This window comes from Neoarius graeffei, chromosome 11, assembly GCF_027579695.1.
Source record: "Neoarius graeffei isolate fNeoGra1 chromosome 11, fNeoGra1.pri, whole genome shotgun sequence".
Taxonomy (NCBI): domain Eukaryota; kingdom Metazoa; phylum Chordata; class Actinopteri; order Siluriformes; family Ariidae; genus Neoarius; species Neoarius graeffei.
The window spans coordinates 19,800,778-19,825,706 of record NC_083579.1 but is presented as its reverse complement, the minus strand read 5'-3'; the positions used below and the strand labels follow the sequence as shown (position 1 = coordinate 19,825,706).

At 43.6% G+C, this 24,929-nt stretch overlaps 1 protein-coding gene across 24 annotated transcripts in view; it reads left to right on the top strand.

The window, feature by feature from the left end:
* gphna (gephyrin a) overlaps nucleotides 1-24,929 on the top strand; it is a 471,572-nt gene that overhangs the window by 73,656 nt on the left and 372,987 nt on the right. For 23 of the 24 annotated variants that reach the window (XR_009655626.1, XM_060933582.1, XM_060933586.1 and 20 more), the window contains exons 2-4: nucleotides 18,777-18,855; nucleotides 24,427-24,484; nucleotides 24,629-24,721. The exons of the other annotated variant lie outside the window; for it this stretch is intronic. Coding sequence is in view for 22 of the 23 variants with exons in the window: in XM_060933582.1 (XP_060789565.1) it covers nucleotides 18,777-18,855; nucleotides 24,427-24,484; nucleotides 24,629-24,721 (230 nt within the window). In the remaining variant the exon portion in view is untranslated. The remainder of the gene's footprint in view (nucleotides 1-18,776; nucleotides 18,856-24,426; nucleotides 24,485-24,628; nucleotides 24,722-24,929) is intronic. 24 annotated transcript variants of the gene reach the window in all.

Here is a 24,929-nt window from a genome sequence, read left to right as displayed (position 1 = left end):
GGGACTGGAGCTAGACGGACTCTAAAATGTCTTAAATTTGGGAGCCCATAGAGAAATAAGGGGCCCAATTTTGTATAGCTACAATTTATTTAAAAAAATTCAGAATTAAGTAAAGAAGATAAATTATAACAGGGTTTCCCATACATAGACCATTGTGTGGCGCAGCGCCACACAATGGATTCCTAGCGCCACACAATCAGACTCGCGATTTTGAAAAAAAAAATTCCGTTGCGTATCGTTCTGTTCATTCATAGTGCTCTTTCTTCTCGTTCACACACGCGCACACAGACAGACGGAGAGGCGTGCTAATTAAAAATAACCAGGGATGAGAATTTTCTGCCGATTGGTGGATTTCCGACTTTTTCAGACCAAAATGATCGTTTTTGAGATTGATGTAAACCCATTGAGAAATTCTCGGGGGGGTATGGTTAACGATCTGTGGTCACCTTATAACGCAGACATCCCAAGTGTCCCGGAAGTTCCGGGAGTCTCCCGCATATTGATAGCGGCTCCCTGATGCCCGTACATTGGAGAATATCTCCCGGAATCTAGAGCAAGCGAGCAAGCGCGTGCATGCGAAACATTAACGTCTGCCTCGCACATATGACGGAGCGTGAGAGAGAGCGCATGCTAGACAAAGAGCATCCTGATTGGCTTATTTTGCTGAGTAACCCAATCAGCTTTCAGTGTGGGCGGGCTTCTCTTTTCTCGAGGACCGGAGTTTTCAGTTGAGTCAGTGCAGCCTACAGGATCGGCATGGCAGAGAGCGCGCGCCCCAAAAAACGAAAATACAAAACCCACTTCAGCTCAGATTACACAAAAGAATCTCCCTGTCTAATAAGGGTCAACAATAATGACAGTTTCGCGCAATGTACTGTTTGCAGCAGTGATTTCAGCATTGCCCGTGGTGGCTTAAATGATTGTAAAGGACATGTTGAGGTGAGGAGTGTCATTTCATGTGCATTATATTTAGGTCTACAACAGGCTGTCATGAAAAGACCAAACTTATTGAAGATTTCCGTAAAGTAACAATGTATGAATATACATCATATATATCACATATATCAAATACACGTCATATACAAGTGTGTATCTTTTATAAATGGGGTTAGCTTATCTAATGTAGCATGGTGGGGAGAATCATAGTATCATATCTATATTTCTGATAAAATTTTAGGTATGATACCGTGTGGGCGGCACGGTGGTGTAGTGGTTAGCGCTGTCGCCTCACAGCAAGAAGGTCCTGGGTTCGAGCCCCGTGGCCGGCGAGGGCCTTTCTGTGTGGAGTTTGCATGTTCTCCCCGTGTCCGCGTGGGTTTCCTCCGGGTGCTCCGGTTTCCCCCACAGTCCAAAGACATGCAGGTTAGGTTAACTGGTGGCTCTAAATTGACCGTAGGTGTGAATGTGAGTGTGAATGGTTGTCTGTGTCTATGTGTCAGCCCTGTGATGACCTGGCGACTTGTCCAGGGTGTACCCCGCCTTTCGCCCGTAGTCAGCTGGGATAGGCTCCAGCTTGCCTGCGACCCTGTAGAAGGATAAAGCGGCTAGAGATAATGAGATGAGATGAGATGATACCGTGTATAACTCTCCTACTTATTGCTCATTTCATGGGGGGGAATTGCTGGTATATGCCGGGCGGGAGCGTCTGCCCAAACTTTAGGCCAAGATGAACTTATAGTTTTTGATTTAAAAAAAATTCCAATATGTAATGCCCATTGTACATGCCTGTTCTTTAATTCAAAATCACCATCTTGATCTTCAAATTGACCATATGGTATCTGTATTACATTACACAACATTCTGTCCAGATAAAACCTAGTTAGTACACACAACAGTTGAAAGGGAAGTGATAAGTGATGTTGAATGTTGCCTGCTTAATATGCAAGACCTCCTGCTACCATGATAACGTCAGAAGAAAGCTTAAGAGAATTATATGATAGAACTTTTTTCTGGTTTGCACTTCATTTTAAAGGATTAGAGTATTCAAAGACAGTGTGGCAGCGGGGGCGTGGTCAAGTGCCGGTCTGTGACAGGAGGGCGGAGTCAGGGAAGGTAAGTGGCAGAATCACTACACCTGAGAGCAATTAACCTGTGTTTGTGTGTCTTCCCAGTGACCGCGCCCTACTTAAGGAGGGAGAGCAAGAGCAGAGGGGCTCTCTCCCCAAGCAGACGACTTGTGTGTGCGTGTGGTTGGGAGAGTAAAAGTTTGCACTGAAAAGTGAAAATAAAAAGAGTTTTGTGAACTCAGTTCTGGCCTGCCATCTTCTGTGCTCCGCCCATACATAGGAACTGCCACAGTGGTGCTGAAACCTGGGATCTGGAGCATAGAATGCCGAACCGCCCCATGGAGTCTTCCCCGTTCGCCGACCTGGTCCACGCCCTCGCCACGGCCCAGCAAAGCCAGCACCAGGCGCTCATCACGCTCCGTAAGGAGCAGGAGCAGTGCTTCGAGGCCCTGGTGTTGGCCCAGCAAGAGGACCGACAGGCGTTCCGGCACCTCCTCGCGTCGGCGGGGACAATCGACGCTTCCACCGCGGGCCCATCCCCCCTCACCCTGACAAAGATGGGCCCGCAGGATGACCCCGAGGCTTTCATCACACTCTTTGAGCAAGTCGCGGAGACCTCGGGGTGGCCGATGGATTAGCGCGCGGCGCGCTTCCTCCCCCTACTAACGGGGGAGGCGCAGCTGGCCGCGCTACAGCTCCCTGCCGACCGCCGGCTGGCCTACGCGGACCTTCGCCGGGCCATCCTCCAGCGTGTGGGGCGCACCGCCGAACAGCAGCGCCAGCGCTTCCGCGCTCTGCGCTTGGAGGAAGTCGGCTGCCCGTTTGCGTTTGGCCAGCAACTCCGGGATGCCTGCTGGCGTTGGCTGAGGGCCAACAACCGCGATGCCGAGGAGATCGTCGATCAGGTGGTGCTGGAGCAGTTCATCGCGCACTTGCCCACAGGAACCGCGGAGTGTGTCCAGTGCCACCGCCCGGCATCGCTGGATCAGGCCATCGAGCTGGCGGAGGACCATTTGGCGGCTGTTCCGGCGGCAGGACAGCAGACAGTCTCTTCTCTTCTCTCCTTTTCTCTCTCTCTCCCTCCTTCTGTGTCCCGTCCTCGCCCCATTCCCCCACCGCGGAGGCGGGGGCCGGCACCACCTCAGCCAGCCCGCCACACCCGCGGTGCCCTCCCGTTTCGCCCTTCTGTGTCTGTCTCTCCCCCCCCTCAGGTGAGTGAGCCCCAGAACACCGGTGCAGAGAGGAAGCCCGGGCCGGCTTGCTGGCGCTGTGGGGAACTGGGCCACCTCCAACAGCAGTGCACGGCAAGGGAGGTGGGCGCAGTGGTTCGGATCCCCGACGCGCCAGAAGCCGCCCTCGATCGGGCCGGAGCGTATCGCATACCGGTGAGTATCCAAGGGGATACATATCAGGCGTTGGTGGATTCTGGTTGTAATCAGACCTCAATTCACCAAAGCCTGGTGCAACACGAGGCATTGGGGGGTGCACAGGGGGTGAAGGTGTTGTGTGTGCACGGGGACGTTCACAGCTACCCTTTGGTGTCAGTCCACATTTTTTTCCGAGGGGAAAAATTTATAGTGAAGGCGGCGGTTAATCCTCGCCTTACCCACTCTTTAATTTTGGGGACTGATTGGCCGGGATTTCGGGGTTTAATGACATGCTTAGTAGAGAGTGGGTCCTGCCATTTAACAGGGGGAGGTCCCGGTGTCGCTTTGGCGGGAGCAGCTGTCACAGAGCTGTCTACGTCATCTCCGCGTCAGAGTGAGGAGCCGCCGGCCCCTCCTCTCTCTATTGGGGAATCCCTCGCAGATTTCCCATTAGAGCAGTCGCGAGACGAGACTCTGCGACATGCGTTTGACCAAGTGATGGTCAAACGCTCCAGCCGAACGCCACCCCGTCCTTCCCCTACTTCGCGATTATGAAGGATAGATTATACCGAGTGACGCAGGACACTCAAACTAAAGAGCGAGTCACGCAGCTTTTAATTCCAAAGAGCTGCCAGGAATTGGTATTCCAGGCGGCTCACTTTAATCCCATGGCTGGACACCTAGGGCAGGATAAGACACTAGCCCGAATAATGGCCCGATTCTATTGGCCGGGGATTCGCGGTGATGTCCGTAGGTGGTGTACGGCGTGCCGCGAATGCCAGTTTGTGAATCCAGTGGCCATTCCAAAAGCGCCTTTGCGCCCTCTTCCATTAATCGAGACCCCATTTGAAAGAGTTGGGATGGATCTCGTCGGGCCATTAGATCGGTCAGCACGAGGGTACTGCTTTATATTAGTTCTGGTGGACTATGCAACGCGATACCCGGAAGCAGTGCCTCTGCGCAATATCTCAGCACGCAGTATTGCGGAGGCGCTCTTCCGTGTTATCTCCCGAGTTGGAATCCCGAAAGAGATTCTGACTGATCAAGGCACCTCGTTTATGTCATGGACACTGCGCGAACTGTATGGGTTATTGGGGATTAAGCCGATCCGCACCAGCGTGTATCACCCACAAACGGACGGTTTAGTGGAACGGTTCAATCGCACCCTTAACAGGGGCTTCAAAGTTTGGGAGAATAGCAGGGTACAAATAATTTACAGCAGGGTGCAAAATGGTAAAATGTCTGCCAGCGGCAGACATAATGCACGCAAAGCGTGCAGGGATATAGATAGATAGAGAGAGAGAGAGAGAGAGAGAGAGAGAGATATGCAAGTATGAATTTTTCATGGGGCGGGATGGTTTGGAACAGGCCATCTAAAATTGGGATAACATTTACCCGGGACGGGTATTTGAGGCGGGTCGTCTAGCTTAAGCTTGATTAGCGTTGTTACGCACACCAGTGTTTCCCACAGAAATTTTGGAGACTATGGGGGAGGCGCGGGGGTTGTTTAAAATTGAGTGATTATGTTAAATATTAAGTTATTACTGAAAAACTATTGATTAAAAAAACAGACACTGAGAAATGGTCCTATAAACAACTTTACCAATATAAAAGATTACCAGGACTACAAAAATGCAGAAAAATAGGCTTTACTTATCCAAATGCACCTGTTGGTTCAAAAGTTAAAGTGCATAGAACCTCACAGCACAACATGAATTTACCTTAAAATATAATATAAATGCCTCAGCTTTCATGTAAGAAAAACACTATTAATACTAGTGCTGTGTGCAGGCAGTCTTTCCTGAAGACCAAATTAAACAATCATTATAAACTAATAAAATAAATGGCTCAGGCTTCATAGAAGAAAAAAACAATTTGAACAGAATCTCACAGTATGATGCTGAAGCTGCCTAAACAATGGAAAATAAAATACCATTTTGGCAAAAACGTTGGCATCCATTAATTTCTTGTATTAAGTAAAAAAAAATATGTTGCCAGATACTGCTGACGTTTTACAGCCCAAAATATGTTCAAAACCCGCCGAAATGAACTTAAAACCGCCCAAATTGGGCGGGAAAAAGCGCAATCTGGCAACACAGGCGGCAGTAATGGCTGCACTCGTGTCGAGGATGTAAACACAATCTGGCAACACAGGCGGCAGTAATGGCTGCACTCGTGTCGAGGATGTAAACACAATCTGGCAACACAGGCGGCAGTAATGGCTGCACTCATGTCGAGGATATAAACACGATCTGGCAACACAGGGCAGTAATGGCTGCACTCGTGTCGAGGATGTAAACACAGTTGACGCGGCAACGGACATACATGACATAGTGGATGCAATTTACGTTCACAACTTTTTTTGCTGTCAGAAATATTTAATATTAAATTTTGTGACTCGACTGACAATAGCTGGCGGCATAACAAGCCATAGCCGGCGATTTGCCGCCGGTGACCGGCTACTTTTGAGACCGCTGCCTTAAGAATATAATTAAAAAATTCGTAAGTGAGGATGCACGTAATTGGGATAAGTGGCTCGAACCCCTGTTATTTGCAGTGCGAGAGGTCCCACAAGCCTCCATGGGGTTCTCCCCGTTCTAATTATTATATGGGCGTAAGCCGCGCGGCATTCTAGATGTGCTGCGGGAAAATTGGGAGGAGGGACCTTCACAAAACAAAAATGAAATTCAATACGTTATGGACCTGCGTGCAAAACTCCACACCCTCACCCACCTAACCCAGGAGAATTTGCGGCAGGCCCAAGAACGGCAAGCCCGCCTGTACAACAAGGGTACGCGCCTTAGGGAGTTCACACCGGGAGATAAGGTACTCGTACTGTTGCCCACGTCGAGCTCCAAATTGATCGCCAAGTGGCAAGGACCCTTTGAGGTCACATGGCGAGTCGGGGACGTCGACTATAAGGTGAGGCGAACGGACAGAGGTGGGGCGCTACAGATTTACCACCTCAATCTGCTTAAACTCTGGAATGAGGAGGTCCCCGTGGCGTTGGTGTCGGTGGTCCCGGAGAAGGCGGAGCTGGGGCCGGAGGTTCAAAAAGGGGCATTGGCATCACGTACCTCTCCGGTCCCCTGTGGAGACCACCTCTCCCTGACCCAACTCACGGAGGTCGCCCAGTTGCAGACCGAGTTTTCGGATGTGTTCTCGTCCCTGCCCGTCACACTAACCTCATAGACCACCACATAGAGATGCCCCCGGGGGTGGTAGTGCGTAGCCGCCCTTACAGGCTACCCGAACACAAAAAAAAGGTGGTTCAGGAAGAACTTGAGACCATGCTCGAAATGGGCATTGTCGAGGAGTCCCACAGTGACTGCAGCAGCCCGGTGGTCTTGGTACCTAAGGCCGACGGGTCGGTCCGGTTCTGTGTGGACTATAGAAAAGTCAACGCGGTGTCTAAATTCGACGCGTACCCAATGCCTCGTATTGATGAGTTGCTCGATCGACTCGGCACGGCTCGCTTTTATTCGACACTGGATTTGACGAAGGGATATTGGCAGATCCCCTTGACTTCACTATCCCGAGAAAAAACAGCCTTTTCCACACCGTTTGGTTTACACCAATTCGTCACACTTCCGTTTGGGCTGTTTAGGGCGCCCGCTACGTTTCAGTGGCTTATGGACAGGGTCCTCCGCCCCCACGCCACCTATGCGGCTGCCTACCTCGACGACATCATCGTATATAGTAATGACTGGCCGAGGCACCTTGAACACCTAAGGGCCGTCCTTAGGTCGCTGAGGCGAGCGGGTCTCACAGCCAACCCGAAGAAGTGTGCAATTGGGCGGGTGGAAGTACGGTATCTGGGCTTCCACTTGGGCAACGGGCAGGTGCGTCCCCAAATTAACAAGACCGCAGCAATTGCGGCCTGCCCGAGGCCCAAGACCAAAAAGGGGGTGAGACAGTTCCTGGGGCTGGCTGGCTATTATCGTAGGTTTATACCTAATTATTCGGACGTCACCAGCCCGCTGACTGATCTCACTAAAAAGGGGGCACCAGATCCGGTCCAGTGGATGGAGCAGTGCCAGCGGGCTTTTTCTGAGGTAAAGGCTGCACTGTGTGGGGGGCCACTTTTACACTCCCCTGACTTTTCTCTCCCCTTTATGTTGCAGACCGATGCGTCAGACAGAGGGCTGGGGGCGGTTTTGTCCCAGGAGGTGGAGGGGGAGGACCGCCCTGTCCTGTACATCAGCAGGAAGCTGTCGATGCGTGAGGGGTGCTACAGCACCATAGAGAAAGAGTGTCTGGCCATCAAGTGGGTGGTCCTCGCCCTCCGTTACTACCTGCTGGGGCGCCCTTTCACCCTCTGTTCAGACCACGTGCCCCTCCAGTGGCTCCACCGCATGAAGGATGCCAACGCGTGGATCACCCGTTGGTATCTGGCACTCCAACACTTTAATTTCAAGGTGGTCCACAGGCCAGGGGCGCAGATGGTCGTGGCGGACTTCCTCTCCCGTCGGGGGGGGCGGGGGCGGAGTCGGCTGCGGGCCGGACGGCCGCCCGGCCTGAGTCGGGCGGTGGGGGTATGTGGCAGCGAGGGCGTGGTCAAGCACCGGTCTGTGACAGGAGGGCGGAGTCAGGGAAGGTAAGTGGCAGAATCACTACACCTGAGAGCAATTAACCTGTGTTTGTGTGTCTTCCCAGTGACCGCGCCCTACTTAAGGAGGGAGAGCAAGAGCAGAGGGGCTCTCTCCCCAAGCAGACGACTTGTGTGTGTGCGGGTGTGTGGTTGGGAGAGTAAAAGTTTGCACTGAAAAGTGAAAATAAAAAGAGTTTTGTGAACTCAGTTCTGGCCTGCCGTCTTCTGTGCTCCGCCCATACATAGGAACTGCCACAGACATGAATAGCAAAAATGCAGAAATATAATACTGTAGAGCTCGTTTATATTAAAAGGTGCATTGATTTTTTTGAAATCATCAAATGTGAATTGATTAAAAACAAGTCTCTTGTACCATATTAATCATTTTCACCTGGTAGTCCACCAAGAAGGGGAATTTATTTCCAAATACATTGCAACTTTTTGCTGATAAAATTAATGGTTTTGGGGTATAAAGAAAAAAAAAAAGCCAAAAATCATTAGTTCCCTGCCCCTGGGCCCCACTGGGTGCCTGCAGCCCCCAAACCCCTGGCTTTTTTCAGACTTTAATATTTTTCATTCTCATCCCTGAATAACGCAGCCTTCCCGATTCGCCTTCCAACCCCTTATTTTAAAAGGTAGCCTACGTCGTGCTCATGATGAACTTTATCATAGCCTTCTTGGCTTACAGGAAACGGACATCCCTGAGTCAGGCTATAAACCAATTTTGATGCATACAGTAGCAGCTTGATGCGAGGAACCGGCCTTATTGCATTATCCCGTTTAACCCGCTTCAGCATTCATGCAAGTTTATTAATAATGGCTTGACATTCACAATAAATAAGGATTTCCCACTAGCCTAAATAAAATGTTATACTCGCAGGGATGCCTAGTTGATGCTATCTGAAGCATAAAATCTGAATATTTTAAGAAACATCTTTATTAGCTTTATTGGTGAAGTAGTTAAACCATCACTGCACTGGATTTCTCAGCTATGAATAGGGTAAGCACATAGAAATTCAGTATTCCTTTATTTTTTTGATGTAATGGAAATTTAGTGCTTTGATGAAGAAAATGTACTTTATCCAGAGATTAAAACAGACCTCAGGAATAGGCTCCAAGGGGAACACCTGGCAGCCTGCTTACGAATCTCCATAAATGGTCCAGAACCCAATGACTTCCCTTACAATAGGGCACTTGAGTTTTTTTTCAGGAAGCCACGCAGAATTAAATGTTCTGATAGGGCATGCAGGCTTTGCATCAATTAGGGTAATGCTTTTTCATTATTGTTAGTTGCCTTGGTGTTACCTTAAGTGGTTTCTTACATCTAATTATGATATTTTACTTTATTATTATTTTGTTACATTATACTATTTATTTCATTTTAGTATTGGTTGAGATAAGTGTTGAGTTCAATATTTAAAATACAAACCTCCAGCTTGTTTTTTGCAATTTATTCCTTGAATGTCAACTAAAGAATGATTGAAAGATTGCCACCAAAAAGGCAAAAAACTAAACTTTAACTTCAATTTTGGTGAGTAATTTTCATAAATTTAAAAGACGTGTTTTCCACCAACATCAAGCCCAGCAAACTAATGGCCTGCCCTGTAATGTAAAGTTGGGTCGAGGAATGAAACCAGGCAGGGTTCTGGTAAAAATTGTTTTAGCTGTCTTCTCTTAAAGAACTTAAAAGAATTTAGATTGAACTGAATAATCTCAAATGCTTCTTGTAGCTTTAAAATAGTTCCAGCAGGTGACTCTGAAGAAAAATACTGTGTGTTTGAACACCGCCCGCTGTAAACACTTTGCATACACCCCAATAACCGACTCCACCGACCACCACGACACCACCGCGCACGATTCCCTCATCGGCACAGTGGAGCACCACAAATTGCTACCTGGTCTGTGGGAAACACTGTATAATAATATAAATTAATAATATTAACATTTATTTTTTCTATAAAAAGTATAATTTATCAATTATATTTCACTAGGTAAATTTTTCTCACATGGACAGAAATTCAAAGAACAGATTAATTTATAGTGGTCAGTTCAGACTCTAAAGCACATGTGATATGTAACTTAATGAACTATCTGATGGGTGTAGACTGTCGATTGTCAGGGCTTGTGGAGAAATCTGTACACTCCTGGTCAGGGGGCTAATAAAATTTAATGATAAGGATTCTCTTATGTTCAAGGGATAGTGATGTGATCAAAGAGTCATGAAAATAGAAGCCAGAATCATCTATCCAGGGTTGTGGTCGCCCACCAACAAATCAAGGGTGGGATCAAGGAACCCTGCTAAATCTGACTCCTGACCAAAACAAAAATGAAAGTGTTTACTTGTATCACTCACTCACACCCACTATCCGGTTTAACGTCATGTAAACACCACCAGTGTGTTGGACGCTGCACAGCAAGTCCGTAATTCCTTCTTCCAGAAGTCCCTGTCTAAAGCATCTTTGGGTGCAAGGCACCGCTTCTTGAGGTCCTGGTTGACCAGCTCACACCAGGTCTTGCGGGGGTGGCCCTTTTTCCTTGATCCGTCCACCTGCTGGGACGTTACCCTTCCAATACAAGAGGTGCTCCGACAGACATGGCCAAACTAATGTATCTTCTTGTTCCTGTACAGTCTTGACAAACATCGCTGTAAGTTTGGTTAACCGGAACACTTCATGCTGACGAATGATCCTTGCTTCCATGACATTTTCACAAAAAAAAATGCAGAATGACTTCTCATAAAAGGACAGACGGTGTTTCAGACCTGCAGCCAAAAAATAAGATATTCAGAAATTTTAGGATTTTTTCTATATTTAGTAAAATGGTATGTTGTCATAATTGAGTATTCTAATTTGAACAGAATGCTCACGAGACAGTCCATAGTACATTCCAGCCAATACTCACTGTTCTTTGTTTTTTTCATAGAAGAAGTAGGTGTAATTTCTTTCGCAACTTTTATGGTATTTCACTTCAAGTGCCATACAGTTTTGTCCTCTGGTATGCACAAGGATGCTTTCATCAGCTTTCATTTCAGCTGCCTGTCTCAGCAAACCTAAAAACCAGTAAATTCAATAAACACGATAATTATAATCAGAGGAGATCTGACAAGAAGAAAAAGGGAAAAAAATGAATACAAAAAATTCTTGCAGGGCCTATGACCATTTCCTGATACATGTCTTCTTGTCCTCAAGAAATGGCTTTAAACACAGACTAGTAGTAGAGGAGTTTATGACTAAACTTGGCTTACAATGCAAGGAAATAAAGTTCATGTGACACCCATGAATAATCTAATCCATGAATAAAGTTTATAAATCCACCCCTTACATAATCAACACATGGAAAATAAAGAAACACAGTTTCAAACTAATCAGCATCAGTTGTTTCAGCTTGAACAAGCTTGTCTCCAATCCATCTGCTTTTTCCTGAAGTTATGAAAATATCCTTCTTCTTACACACAATGCAAATATTTGGCAACACATACTTCACGCGAGATGGGGCTGTATGGCTGACCAATAGGGGTTCTGCCGACCGTAATGTCCTGGTACTTGTGGAAGGGGTTGGAGTAACCTTTTCACATGTTGACGGTATTGGACTAGGAAGTGTCATACCACCTGTGGCTTCTGCACTACACTGTCCTTCCACTTGTTTATATCGTTTGGCAGCCCTAGCAATCCTCATTTTGTTAGTGAAGTGAGAATAGCAATTCCTGTGGTATCCGTATGACTTTCATTACATCCACCCAAGGCTGAGCCCACATGTCTGCGTGTTCCACTGAAATTTGCTTCTCTATGCAATCCTCTAGGTCTTTCCATCTTTCCACACGTTCGCATGCCTTCTTCCAACTTAGGGCTATGAAAGGCATTACTTTGGATATTTCTTTCTTAAATATATGCAGCAAACAAGTAAATTTTCCAGACTTTTCCGACTCATCCATGGCTGTGCTGGGGGCAGCCATCTTGGATATTTACTTATTATAATGAGACCACACACCCTCGTATTCGTAATCTGATTGGCTGAGAGGAGAAAAAAATACTTCGCCCAAACACTCTGGATATTTTATTAATTGTGCAAGTTTTGAGCATGACAGCAAGTGAATTTATCTTCTAGGAGCAGTTACACAGCTATTTCACGAAAAATTAAGTAGTCTGTTTGATTTGGTCACAAAACTGAACGATAGACGGCCAGGGCCCACGGCCTAAAGAGAGCAAACAAGCGCCGGTGCACATTTTGTTTACTCAAGAAGCACGCAAAGATCTCATCTCATCTCGTTATCTCTAGCCGCTTTATCCTGTTCTACAGGGTCGCAGGCAAGCTGGAGCCTATCCCAGCTGACTACGGGCGAAAGGCGGGGTACACCCTGGACAAGTCGCCAGGTCATCACAGGGCTGACACATAGACACAGACAACCATTCACACTCACATTCACACCTACGGTCAATTTAGAGTCACCAGTTAACCTAACCTGCATGTCTTTGGACTGTGGGGGAAACCGGAGCACCTGGAGGAAACCCACGCGGACACGGGGAGAACATGCAAACTCCGCACAGAAAGGCCCTCGCCGGCCACGGGGCTCGAACCCAGACCTTCTTGCTGTGAGGCGACAGCGCTAACCACTACACCACTGTGCCGCCAACGCACGCAAAGATGAGACAGGAAATTTGCCTGAGTAAAATTTACTCAAATTTAAGAATTTTACTCTACGCCAGATACCATTTGGTCCCTCTCTTTAAAAAAAAAAGTTACTCTTTTGATCGAGGTGTTTTTCCATAGTCAATTCTCCTCAATTCAGTGTTAATATTTTACTGTTTGTGCTTGTATTTGACTCTATTCATTGTCTTGAAATTAACTCTTGTACTATTTTACTCAGTTCAGAGCCACAACCAACTCTGTTACTCTGTTTAAACTCAAACTAGAGCATAATTAACTATTGTTGAGGAAAATACTTTTAATTCTGGAAAAATTTCATCATTTTTCGTGTGTATGCACTGCAGCACACACATCAACTGATATGCTCATAAGAAATAGAAGAAATATTTACACTAACTCGAGTTGATCTTCGGCTGTATCGAGTTGAAGTAAAAAAGACACTGCTCATCATCAGTGTCATAGTTCTCAAGCTTGAATTGAATCGCTGTCCTCAAATTGAATTGCTGTCCTGAATCATCTGAAGCACCGCCTGAGCATCAAATCACTCCAAACAGGTAGCCTAAACTATGGCTGACATTTTATCCTGTTTACAGTGGGCGTTCCCACCGCGAAAGAGAAACCAATCGAAATCGAAAGAGTGAAAGTGATTATCATGCCGTTACCATGTCTTTTATGAATGCATAAGTTGGCTCTCAGCACTTTGACTCAAGTGTGACTGAGTAAGGTGACAAGTTTTATGTTTCATCTAATTGAGGTAATTAAAAAAAATAGTGTTTTTGCAAAAATATTCATCCGCCTTGGTGTTTGTCCTGTTTTGTTGCATTACAAGCTGGAATTAAAATGGATTTTGGGGGGTTAGCACCATGTGATTTACACAACATGCCTACCACTACCTGACTCTGCAACACTATTAAGCAAGCAACATGAAAACCAAGGAGCACTCCAAACAGGTCAGAGACCAAATTGTGAAGTAGTATGGGTCAGGCTTCGGTTATGAAAAAGTATCCCAAACTTTGAATATCCCAGGGAGGACCATTCAAGGAGAACTGAAGTCATTTTTAAACTTGCTTTATTTCTTAATTAACGTGTTATTCAGTTACGTTTTCAGTTTTAGTAACCTTATATCGTGACTCGTATTGGCAACTAATTGCGTCTTCTTCCGCTTTATCCGGGACTGGGTCGCGGAGGCAGCAGTCTAAGCAGGGAAGCCCAAACTTCCCTTTCCCCAGACACCTCGGCCAGCTCCTCGGGAAGAACACCGAGGCGTTCCCAGGCCAGACAAACTAAATTCAACATGGCTAAAAAAACAAACAGGCCGATAAGTATAATATTTAATTGCAATTAGTTGCTTGCCTGCTTGGGCTGGCAACTAATTGCAATTAAATATTATACTTATCGGCCTGTTTGTTTTTTAGCCATGTTGAATTTAGTTTGTTTGGTCCACAGCAGGTGTCACTTATCTGCGCGATCTTCATGAGACTTGTGCGAGACTTCTAAATGTGAAGTGTCAGCCAGGTGTCGGTGCCGGCATTTTGAAAACTGTTTTCCAAACGAAATATTGCACAAAAACAATATTTGATGATTTAAAATGATGATTATTGCCTACTGTTTTCAAACTTTCCTGATTGCTATCAAAAAAAAAACCAACTTCCAGCTTGATTACATCAGCATTCGAAAGAGGGCACGCGTGTCTTTTGACAATGTTGGTAGATGTTGGTCACTTTGATTTCCGCTGTACGTTTTACTTCCGTCTTACGATGTCTTGCACAGGTCTCAACAAATCTCATTTACAGCCATTACTTTGACTTATGCACTGATATTACATAGCATATTTCAAACACTCATAACTTACAGTGACAAAATAGCTATCAAAAATGCATTCCTATATTTAATAAAATGGGAAGTAGAATTTTGATTAAGGGTTGTTTTACAATTAGGGTACGCAAGCTAAAAATCACATTTAACACTTATTATCTTCAATATCAAAAGGCTTGACTAAATAAACTTGGTTGTTTATTGTAGCCCTGGACTTTGTCCTCTCCGAGACAGCTAATTTTTCAATATAAAATAACATATCTAAAATGATTATTTTCATCCTAAAATGTGGTCAAGATATTGGAACATAAATATTAGAGACAACTAACACAAAGCTTACAGCCTTAAAAGCACTGTGGAAGTAGTGGATTCTGAATTGTCAAAAAAAAAGTCCTCTCCGAGAATCACTTCATTTGTTTCTGCCATCTTATAGCAGATTACACAAAACTACCATACACATATGTCAAAAAATTACCTGAAATCTGTTCTTTAACTTGTCCTTCACTTAAAAACTGGTACAAGAACCAGTTTGAATCAATTTGAATTTTGGACCCCTGTGACACAAACTTTGTACCCTGATTGTAAAACAACCCTGAATAAAAATTTGCCTTCAGTTCTCCTTTAAATCCATTCTAGCAAAATGGAAAGAATATGGCACCACTACAAACCTGATAAGAGAAGGCCACCCACCAAAACTCACAGACTGGGCAAGGAGGGCATTAATCAGAGATGCAACAAAGACACCAAATATAACCGTGAACGAGCTGCAAAGATCCACAGCAGAGATGGGAGTATCTGCCCAGAGGGCCACTTTAAGCTGTACACTCCATAGAGTGGGGCTTTATGGAAGAGTGGCCAGAAAAAAGCCATTGCTTAAGAAAACATGTTTGAAGTTTGCCCAACAGCATGTGACAGACTCCTCAAACACATGGAAGAAGATTCTCTGGTCAAATGAGACTAAAATTGATCTTGTGCTCCGGTTTCCCCCACAGTCCAAAGACATGCAGTTAGGTTAATATGGGACGGCCTTGGGCTGAGGTGCCCTTGAGCGAGGCACCTAACTCCCAACTGCTCCCCGGGCGCTGTTAGTATGGCTGCCCACTGCTCTGGGTATGTGTGTGTACTCATTGCTGACGTGTGTGTGCATGTGTGTGTTCACTGCTTCAGATGGGTTAAATGGAGAGAGGAATTTCACAAGTGTGTGTTGAATAAAGTTGTGCTTTCTTTCTTTCTTTTTGGCCATCATGGGAAATGCCACGTGTGGCGCAAACCCAACACCCTGAGAACACCATTCCTACAGTGAAGCATGCTGGTGGGAGCATCATTCTGTGGGGATGTTTTTCATCTGCAGGGACAGGAAAACTGGTCAGGACTGAAGGAAAGATGGATGGCACTAAATACAGGGCAATTCTGGAGGAAAACCTATTTGAGTCGGCCAGAGGTTTGAGACTGGGATGAAGGTTCACGTTCCAGCAGAACAATGACCCTTAACATATTGCTAAAGCTACACTGGAGTGGTTTAAAGGGAAACATTTAAATGTCTTAGAACGGCCTAATCAAAGCCCAGACCTTAATTCAATTGAGAATCTGTGGCATAATTTGAAGATTGCTGTACACCAATGCAATCCATCGAACTTGAAGGAGTTGGAGCAGTTTTGCCTTAAGGAATGGGCAAAAATCCCAGTGGCTAGATGTGCTAAGCTAATAGAGACATACCCCAAGAGACTTGCAGTTGTAATTGCAGCAAAAAGTGTCTCTACAAAGTATTGACTTTGTGGGGTGAATACCTATGCACGCTCCAGATTTCTGTTTTTTCATCTTAATTATTGTTTGTGTCACAATAAAACAATTTTCATCTTTAAAGTGGTAGGCGTGCTGTGTAGATCAAATGTTGGTAACCCCCCAAAAATCCATTTTAATTCCAGTTTGTAATGCGACAAGACAGGACAAACACCAAGTGGGATAAATACATTTGCAAAACACTGTATAACAGGGGTCACCAAACTTTTTTCTCTGGGGGCCACATTGTCGTTCCTGACTGTGATGGGGGGCCGGGGTCGGGTCAGCTATATAACATAGAATTGTATGACCCAGACAAATATGACCACCAGCAGGCCTCATTGTGTAGTAGAGATTACTAGCCTGGGACAGCCATCCCCACTACTATATCCCCACTACTATATCCACACTACTATATCAACACTACTATATCAACACTTGATTCCTGGCACATATTTGTTTATCTTTACTAGTGGTTTGCAAAAGTAGTAATCGAGTCTTCACACTTTGTTTTAATTTGAAATACCACAGATATTCCATTTATTTATTTTCTAATAAAAATAACATCAAAGCTGTCAAGGTAAGAAACATCTGCACAATCAGTGATTGACACTGGCAAAGGTGAGTGGAAAATTATAAATTGTACGTAGGCCTGTTGATATTATTAATAATATTAATAATAATTGTGTGCAGCACTTAATAAATGTCAAATAAATAGGCCTATAAAATAAATACAGAAAAAAACAGTGAAATTATAATAATATGAGCAATAGATCAATAGATCACAGCAGTTGTGCTGTGTCCTGCACGTCATTGCTGTCATCCATGGCCAAAGCAAAAAACTCAAATTCTGACGCTTTCTCATTCAGCTGGTCATACACGTTGTCCCCCAAATCTTTGGTTCGCCTGGTCATAGTAGGTGCGGAGAGACTCACCGCATTGAGTGCATCCTTCTTGTTGGGACACGCCTCCTCGGCCACAGCAAGCATGCATACTTTAACAAAGTCCCCATCAGTAAACGGCTTTCCATGGGTAGCTAGTAGGTGAGCTACCTTATAGCTAGCTCGGACAGCAACCTGGTTGATCTGGGTTTGGCGAAGGAATACATTCTGTTGTGCAGCCAGTCCGCATTTCATCCTCCGAATCCTGTCTTCTCTTGTTTGCCCTCGCAAACTAGCATGCTCTTTGTGGCGGGTTTCGTAGTGACAACGCAGATTATATTCTTTGAAAACCGACACACTTTCTTTACATACAAGACAAACTGCACGGTCCTTACACTGAACGAAAAAACAATCGGTGGTCCACTGTTCTTTAAAAACTCTGCACTCTCAACTTTTCGCTTACCGCTAGCCATTTTGCTGTCCTGAACACTGACAGTTCTCTGTGTGTGCGTTGCCTGTCACTGCTTGATTGAGAGCATATGACGAAAATTCGGAAAATATGAATAGTTCATTTTATAACTAAATATCAATTTTAATTGATAAAATCAACAAAATACAAGATGCAGACATGTTATTATTTGCCAAAAAGCAATTTAAAAAAATAGGCCATGACCACTTTTGGGGATTGCCTCATAGGGCCGGTTCAAGTGGTGGGGGGCAGAGGGGCTGGGGTGGCAGGCCGGAGTCGGCCCGCGGGCCGTAGTTTGATGTATAATATTATCTGGTAGTAGGTTAATAGGAAAGCATAAAGTATAACGTTTCTGTCAATATGGTTATCATGCTTGTATGATTAAAAACTCACGAAGATATTTATGTAAATACATGATCTACTCATTCTAAACCCGCCGAGCTTCGCTGGCAAAGCTCTCAACCCCAGGGGGTTAATCAGTGGAAAACATAGCTTTAAATTGCAATGAACTCTTACCAGATTTAAAGTGGTCACCACACACATGGGTGTAATTCGCATTTTCCTCAGTTAAAGCCTTATGATGTATGTTTTTGAACCACAGCGCATGGCATTCTCTGGACAGCTCTTCATGCGTTTTGTCAACGTTTTTAATTATTTAATTAAAATTTGATTGGAATAAAAACACTATTTTATGAGAAGTGTTTAATATTAAGTGTTATGTTGTATCAACTTTGTTTGATGTAACTGTATGATGGCAAGTCAGGCTCATGTCAAAGCCAGTGCCTAATATTAATTTTGCAGGCTGTGCAAGCCGAGAGTCAGAAGTTTGGACGCACCTTTTAATTCAATGGCTTTTCTTCATTTTTATTAATTAAGACACTTCATGCGTTATAGTAATGATGGACTGTTGTTTCTCTTTTAGTATAGTGGTTCCTGACATACATTACTACGGCTGATCTCTAGGGCTATTTACGCTTTTTTAAAAATGATTTACTGTTGAATATTTGATCTCAAATGCATTAAGAAGGCAAGAAATTTCACTAATTAACCTTTGATGAGGCACACCTGTTAACTGAAAAGCATTCCAGGTGACTTTGGTTTTTGGTGTCCTGTAGTTAATTTGTGTACATAAGTCTCAGATGTAGCTGCTGAGTTGCAGGGTCATTTATATATCATACATACATGTATTTGTTTTACTTTCTCTTTGTCTGCCTCCCCTGGTAGTAAGTGACAGCTGTTACAGAAACCTTGCTGAGGACCGAAGTGGAATCAACCTTAAAGATCTGGTTCATGACCCATTGTTGTGAGTACAGTTGATGTATATTATTGTGCACACACACACACACACACACACACACACACACACACACACGTGTGTGTGTGTATATATGTGTGTGTGTGTAGATAATTTTTATTTACCCAGACCCTACCCCCACAGCCTGTCAGTCAAGAATAATGGATTAATCTGAGTGTAATTCTCAGCATGCTTCACTGGCTGTGGGTCAACTGAAAGGTCTGGAGATACCATGATTGATGGGATGTTGACAGATGCCTGTTCCCACATTGCAAGCTAGTCCAAATGAAATTCATAAATTAAACTGTATTTCACTCATAAAATAAAATGTAGTCTAACCTTTTAAAAGTTATGTCATCAGGATTTATTTATAGAAAAGTCTTTGGAAAATCCACCATCCAGGTCAGTAAATCCACCTTTTTTTGCACCCCACTATCATTTTTTCTGTTATCCACCATTATGCCCATTAGGTAGCTAATATCAAAAGCTCATTTGACTGCACCTTGCATTATTCTCCTATTTTCAAAATTTAAACCAATAAGCAAAAGGCATATTTGAGCAAAACCAAGCGAATGAATCAAACAAATCAAAGCAGCTGTTTCAATAACGTATTGAACTTGGATGAGCCAGAGGTACCTTTTTTATGGTATTCTGATTGCTGGATTGAAAACCTAAATAGTACAAATTTTTAAAAGGTTTTGATTAATTTAAAGCTACAGCTCAGGTAAGCCTATGCAAGTCTGATCATGCCTCCTGTAATGCAAATTATCTGGGATTTTTCTTTATCACTATGGTTTTTAAATACAGTCAAGCTAAGAATTATTAGCACCCTTCAGGAAAATTTAATGTCCAAAAATAAAGTGCAAAAATGACACATGCAGTGAGTAGGGCTAGGTGATAAAACAATGATAATTATTGCGATATAATTTTCCTCTGTAAAAATTAATATAATTAATTTCCATGCTTAGACAGGCAATGTCAAGTTGATGTCACACCATATTGAATTTTGGGTAACTGACATAATTTTATTTACTTGCCATATTGTGAGGGACATGCTGCCTTTCTGTCGTTGAGTTGGTAGCTGTATTTTGATTTTCTGTCACGATTCTGTCATGGTGAGTATCACCATGAAAGTCAGTGCTGCTGCATCAAGAACTTCCATAGTAGGTCACACCATCATTTGGGGAGAAAAGAGGACAATGGAATATGCGCATCAGTAGTGCATGAGATTGCTACGACTTGTGACACGGCACATATCTAAGCTTTTTTTTAAATTAATAATACAAAGAATCAGACCACAACTCAGTAAATTAACGACATCGCTGACTGCTTTTGAAAGTTTTGTATGTTGTTTGGTCCAAAAAGAAGAGTGCCACCTTATCCTTGCAAGCATTGCTGCCTTCATGTGCGATTGGAATTATGGTAAAGATGAGCTGCCTACTTGGAAGTTGAACATGAACGCCTGCTCAACTTGTAATTTTTTTTTAGATATTTTTTGGGCTTTTTGGATAGGACAGTGTAGAGACAGGAAATGAGCGGGAGAGAGAGACGGGGAGGGATCGGGAAATGACATCAGGCCGGAATCGAACCCGGGTCCCCAGATTTATGGTATGGTGCCTTATCCACCTGAGCCATGACACCCAATTTTGACACCCAAGTTCCTGAGGGGATGACCTTTAGTCTTTCTCCATAGTAGAGAAGAGGACACTTTCGAGAGCGGATGGTACATAAATGTTTATTTTGAGCAATACATGTATTGTTAGTTGTTAATTGGATACATAAGCTAATTTGTAATCTGTGTCCACTTGATATAGAACAATGCTATTTAGTATGTACATTATGGGATCAAAATAGGATTTCCCTAAGAAACAGGTGAGGAGGAATCTTGCATTTGCCATTTTTCATTTTGCTCCGACAACAAAGCCCTTGAAAATGACATACTCGTAATTCCGACTTCACAAGTGGGAACTAGGACCTTCTGACTAACATGTGACGGTGGCAGCTGTGATCTTGCATTTGCCTGCCTATGAATGAGCAGATCTTGTATCCAGCCATTGCAATACATGAGTTACTCAAGATTTGTAACTTTTAAATTTGTGCAAAATGTATGAAAAAAGATTTTATCATTATAATTGTTTTGAATATCCTACCTCAGATTTGTGAAATGCTCCATTGTTTGGGAAGTGTTCTGACAATAAAGAATAGTTTAAAACCACAATTAACCATCTATTTTTTCCCAACTTTCACTCAGGAGTAAAAACCAGCCTGAAATTTGGGGGTAGGGTGTATGTTTATTTGAATACAATGTTTTTATTTCTCCACCACTAAGTGGTGGAGAGACAGATGAACTAGTTAGATTTTGGAATTAATCACAGCAGAATCGCATGTCCATTTTTTTCTCAATAGCTTCCTTTCTGTTGAAAAATATTTTTAGGGTATTCCTGGCAAAAAAAATTAGTAACAAGAAAGGTTAGAATTGCTTGTGGTGGAGGCAACCCTGTCAAGTGTCGTTGGTGTCAAGTTAACCTTGTTCAAACATAAAGCATTTTCCTATGTGGTGTATTTACAAACCCCCTTTCCAGAAAAGTTGGGATATTTGTCCAAAATGCAATAAGAATAAAAATCTGTGATTTGTTATTAATTCATGTGAACCTTTATTTCACTGACAAAAGTCCAAAGAAAATATTTCCTGTGGATTTACTGACCAACTTCTTCTTTCAGCTGCTCCCATCAGGAGTCGCCCAGGGAGACCCCTGGGTTCTGAAAAATATTCTCCACTTTTTTTCCTTGAAAAATAAAGTTAAACAAGTATTCGTCACTTTTTTTAGTCTGTATTTTTTCTTAGTTACTGACTTATCAAAGTGGACTTGAATACAGGTTTATACCAACCAAACTGGGACAATTCAAATATTTGTACAGATACAGGCCTCTCAATTCCGTATAAAATTTAGGCTCCACTCTAGCCTCTAATAAGAGAGACTTGATTTTGGGTGCCCTGCGCACCATTAAGCTAAAATAAAACTCTTTGGTTTGAGTCTGGTCTGAAGGTTATTTTAGCATTAAATTAAAAAGAGGTATTAGGACTCCCTTTACCCTTAACTTCAACACAAAACTTGATTTACAATTGCACAGAGTCAAGAAGAATCTTGGAACAATCAACAGTGAAGGAATCTGAATGTTCCATCAATTTATAAACCAAACAGAATGACACCGCGTTTTTCATCATGCGTTAGTTAGCATGGGCTAAGTCAGGTTTTTCTGGGGCTTGTATTTTTTATGGGAGATTGGCATCAGTAGGTTGGGGAAGTTGTATCTAACTTTACAAGATAATATTATCACCCGCACACATTCAAAGGTTATGGCATCTTTGTTACTGATTTTTGCTCTGCCGTTTTTAAATTTATCTAGTTCACTTCAGTTGCTGTCTCCTTATTAGTAAGTTATTATCAACACCCAGAATGTCTCAGGAAACTGAGGCATGTGTCAATTGACTTAATGTCACTAGTAAAATTTTTTCTCATCTCATTATCTCTAGCCACTTTATCCTGTTCTACAGGGTTGCAGGCAAGCTGGAGCCTATTCCAGCTGACTACGGGCGAAAGGCGGGGTACACCCTGGACAAGGCGGCAGGTCATCACAGGGCTGACACATAGACACAGACAACCATTCACAACTACGGTCAAGTTAGAGTCACCAGTTAACCTAACCTGCATGTCTTTGGACTGTGGGAGAAACTGGAGCACCTGGAGGAAACCCACGCGGACACGGGGAGAACATGCAAACTCCGCACAGAAAGGCCCTCGCCGGCCACGGGGCTCGAACCCGGACCTTCTTGCTGTGAGGCGACAGCGCTAACCACTACACCACCGTGCTGCCCAGTAAAATTTATCATCGGTTTAATAAAAATATATAATTTCTCACTCACATCTTTCTCCTTTAGGACCACAAAGACAAATTCTAAGCTACATTATTATATTACAACATTCGAAATCCCAGATGACATCCAAGTCAGTTGTTTTCTATTAATCTCTTACTTTTTTGAGAGCAAAAATACCCAGGGTTATAGCCTGAGTTATGGGGCCTAACGATGCCACTGCGTTAGCCATGGGAACTCAACATGCCATGCTGTCCGGGAACATGGCTCCCTTCAGTTGCTTGCCAGCTGACAGCACTTTCACTTTGGTGTTTTTTACCGACCCCTGTATTACTGACACTTTCCAATATGCTCGGGGACAGTAGGGGCTCTGAGTGTGTCTTCCCTGTGGCTATATCAGCCCTGAAGTCATCTTCAGTGCGTGAAGAAGCCCACCCAAAACACTTCATCAACTTATACTGCGCCATTGTTTAGTTCACACAAAGATAATTGCACCACCACACCAGGCCGATTAAGATGCACTATGATTGGTCAAAAGCTTGGCACCCATTTGGTTATGTGTAGTGGATTTTTATTGGTCACAAGCATGTGCTTATTGCTTTCACTCTGGCTTCCCGGCGTCTCTTCACTGGGGTTGGATTTCAGTAACGTAGGGATTTCTAGAAAAGATAACTTATGATAATGACATTAGTCATTGTGACGACTGCTAGTGATTTTCTCTTCGTCACTGATGGATTATGCTCGTCAATGTTGAGTGTGACAAGTGTCAGTGGGAACTCTGGTCGCCACAGCAACTCTGTTCCACATATTTAATTTGACATAGGTTTTACACCGGATATCCTTCCCAATGCAGCCCTCCCCGATCTATCCGGGCTTGGGACTGGCACTAAATATGCACTGGCTTGTGCAACCCCAGTTACCTAATCTGCATGTCTTTGAACTGTGGGAGGAAACTGGAGCACCTGCAGGAAACCCATGCAAACTCCACACAGAAAGACCCCATCGGTCATGAGGCGCGAACCTGGAACCTTCTTGTTGTGAGGTAACAGTGCTGACCACTGCGCCACCATGCTGCCCTGTGTTTATATTTAAAAACACTGACAAACTTGATTGTATTTTGTAAATATAAACAAAGTTAGAATTTGATGCCTGCAACACACTCAAAATAAGTTGGGACAGAGGCAAAATAAGACCGAAAAGTTGATAGGATATACATACCTGTATAACATCATTTTGGAACATTCCACAATAAGTGGGTTAATTGGTGACATGATTACGTATAAAAGGAGCATGCACCAAAGGCTCAGTCTTTGCAAGCAAGGATGGGTCGTGCCTCACTCCTTTGTGCCAAACTTCATGAGAATTGTTAGTCAGTTCAAAAAGAACATTCTCAATGTACGAGTTTAGATATTTCAAAACCTAAAGTACATAATATTGTGAAAAGTTGTCTACTATTTAGGTAAAAATACCCAGCCACTGGGGTTGCACAAACCCATATTTTGGAAAATATCCCAACTTTTCTGGAAATTGGATTTGTACTGTATTTGTTTTACAAAATAGCTGCTAAATCTCAACGATGCATCTGCATATTTTGCTGTGGGATTTTCGAACATTTTCTTGTATGCACTCCCTATTTTTATTGCCAAAAATGTAGTGTCCTTGTAACCTTTTTCCAGTCTAAGAAAGTGTGTATATGTGTTTCACAGGCTTGGAGGCATAATATCTGCATACAAAATAGTGCCTGATGAGATAGATGAAATCAAGGTAAACGTTTCAGATATGTAAACACTGACACTGTTGTTCCCCCCCCCACACACACACACAGGATTATAAAGTTTAGACACCATGATTACATTGTACTTGCATCAGATGCATATCTACTCACTTCTGTTAATGGCATGCACATAGGAGACTCTGGTGGGCTGGTGTGATGAGAAGGAGCTTAACCTTATCTTGACCACCGGTGGAACTGGCTTTGCGCCTCGTGATGTCACACCAGAGGTATACTGACCAGTTTGTTACATGATATTTTTTTTTGTACGTGGGCCGTATCTGTACGAGTGTATGTTTTATGCAGAAAAGATTCTCTGTGTCAAAAAAAGTAAATGTGTTTGTCTGTGAATGCACATGTATTTTCACCATTGGCATCTCTAGACCATCAGCAAACACATTATGACATTACATTACATTGCACTACTGGAATTTAGCA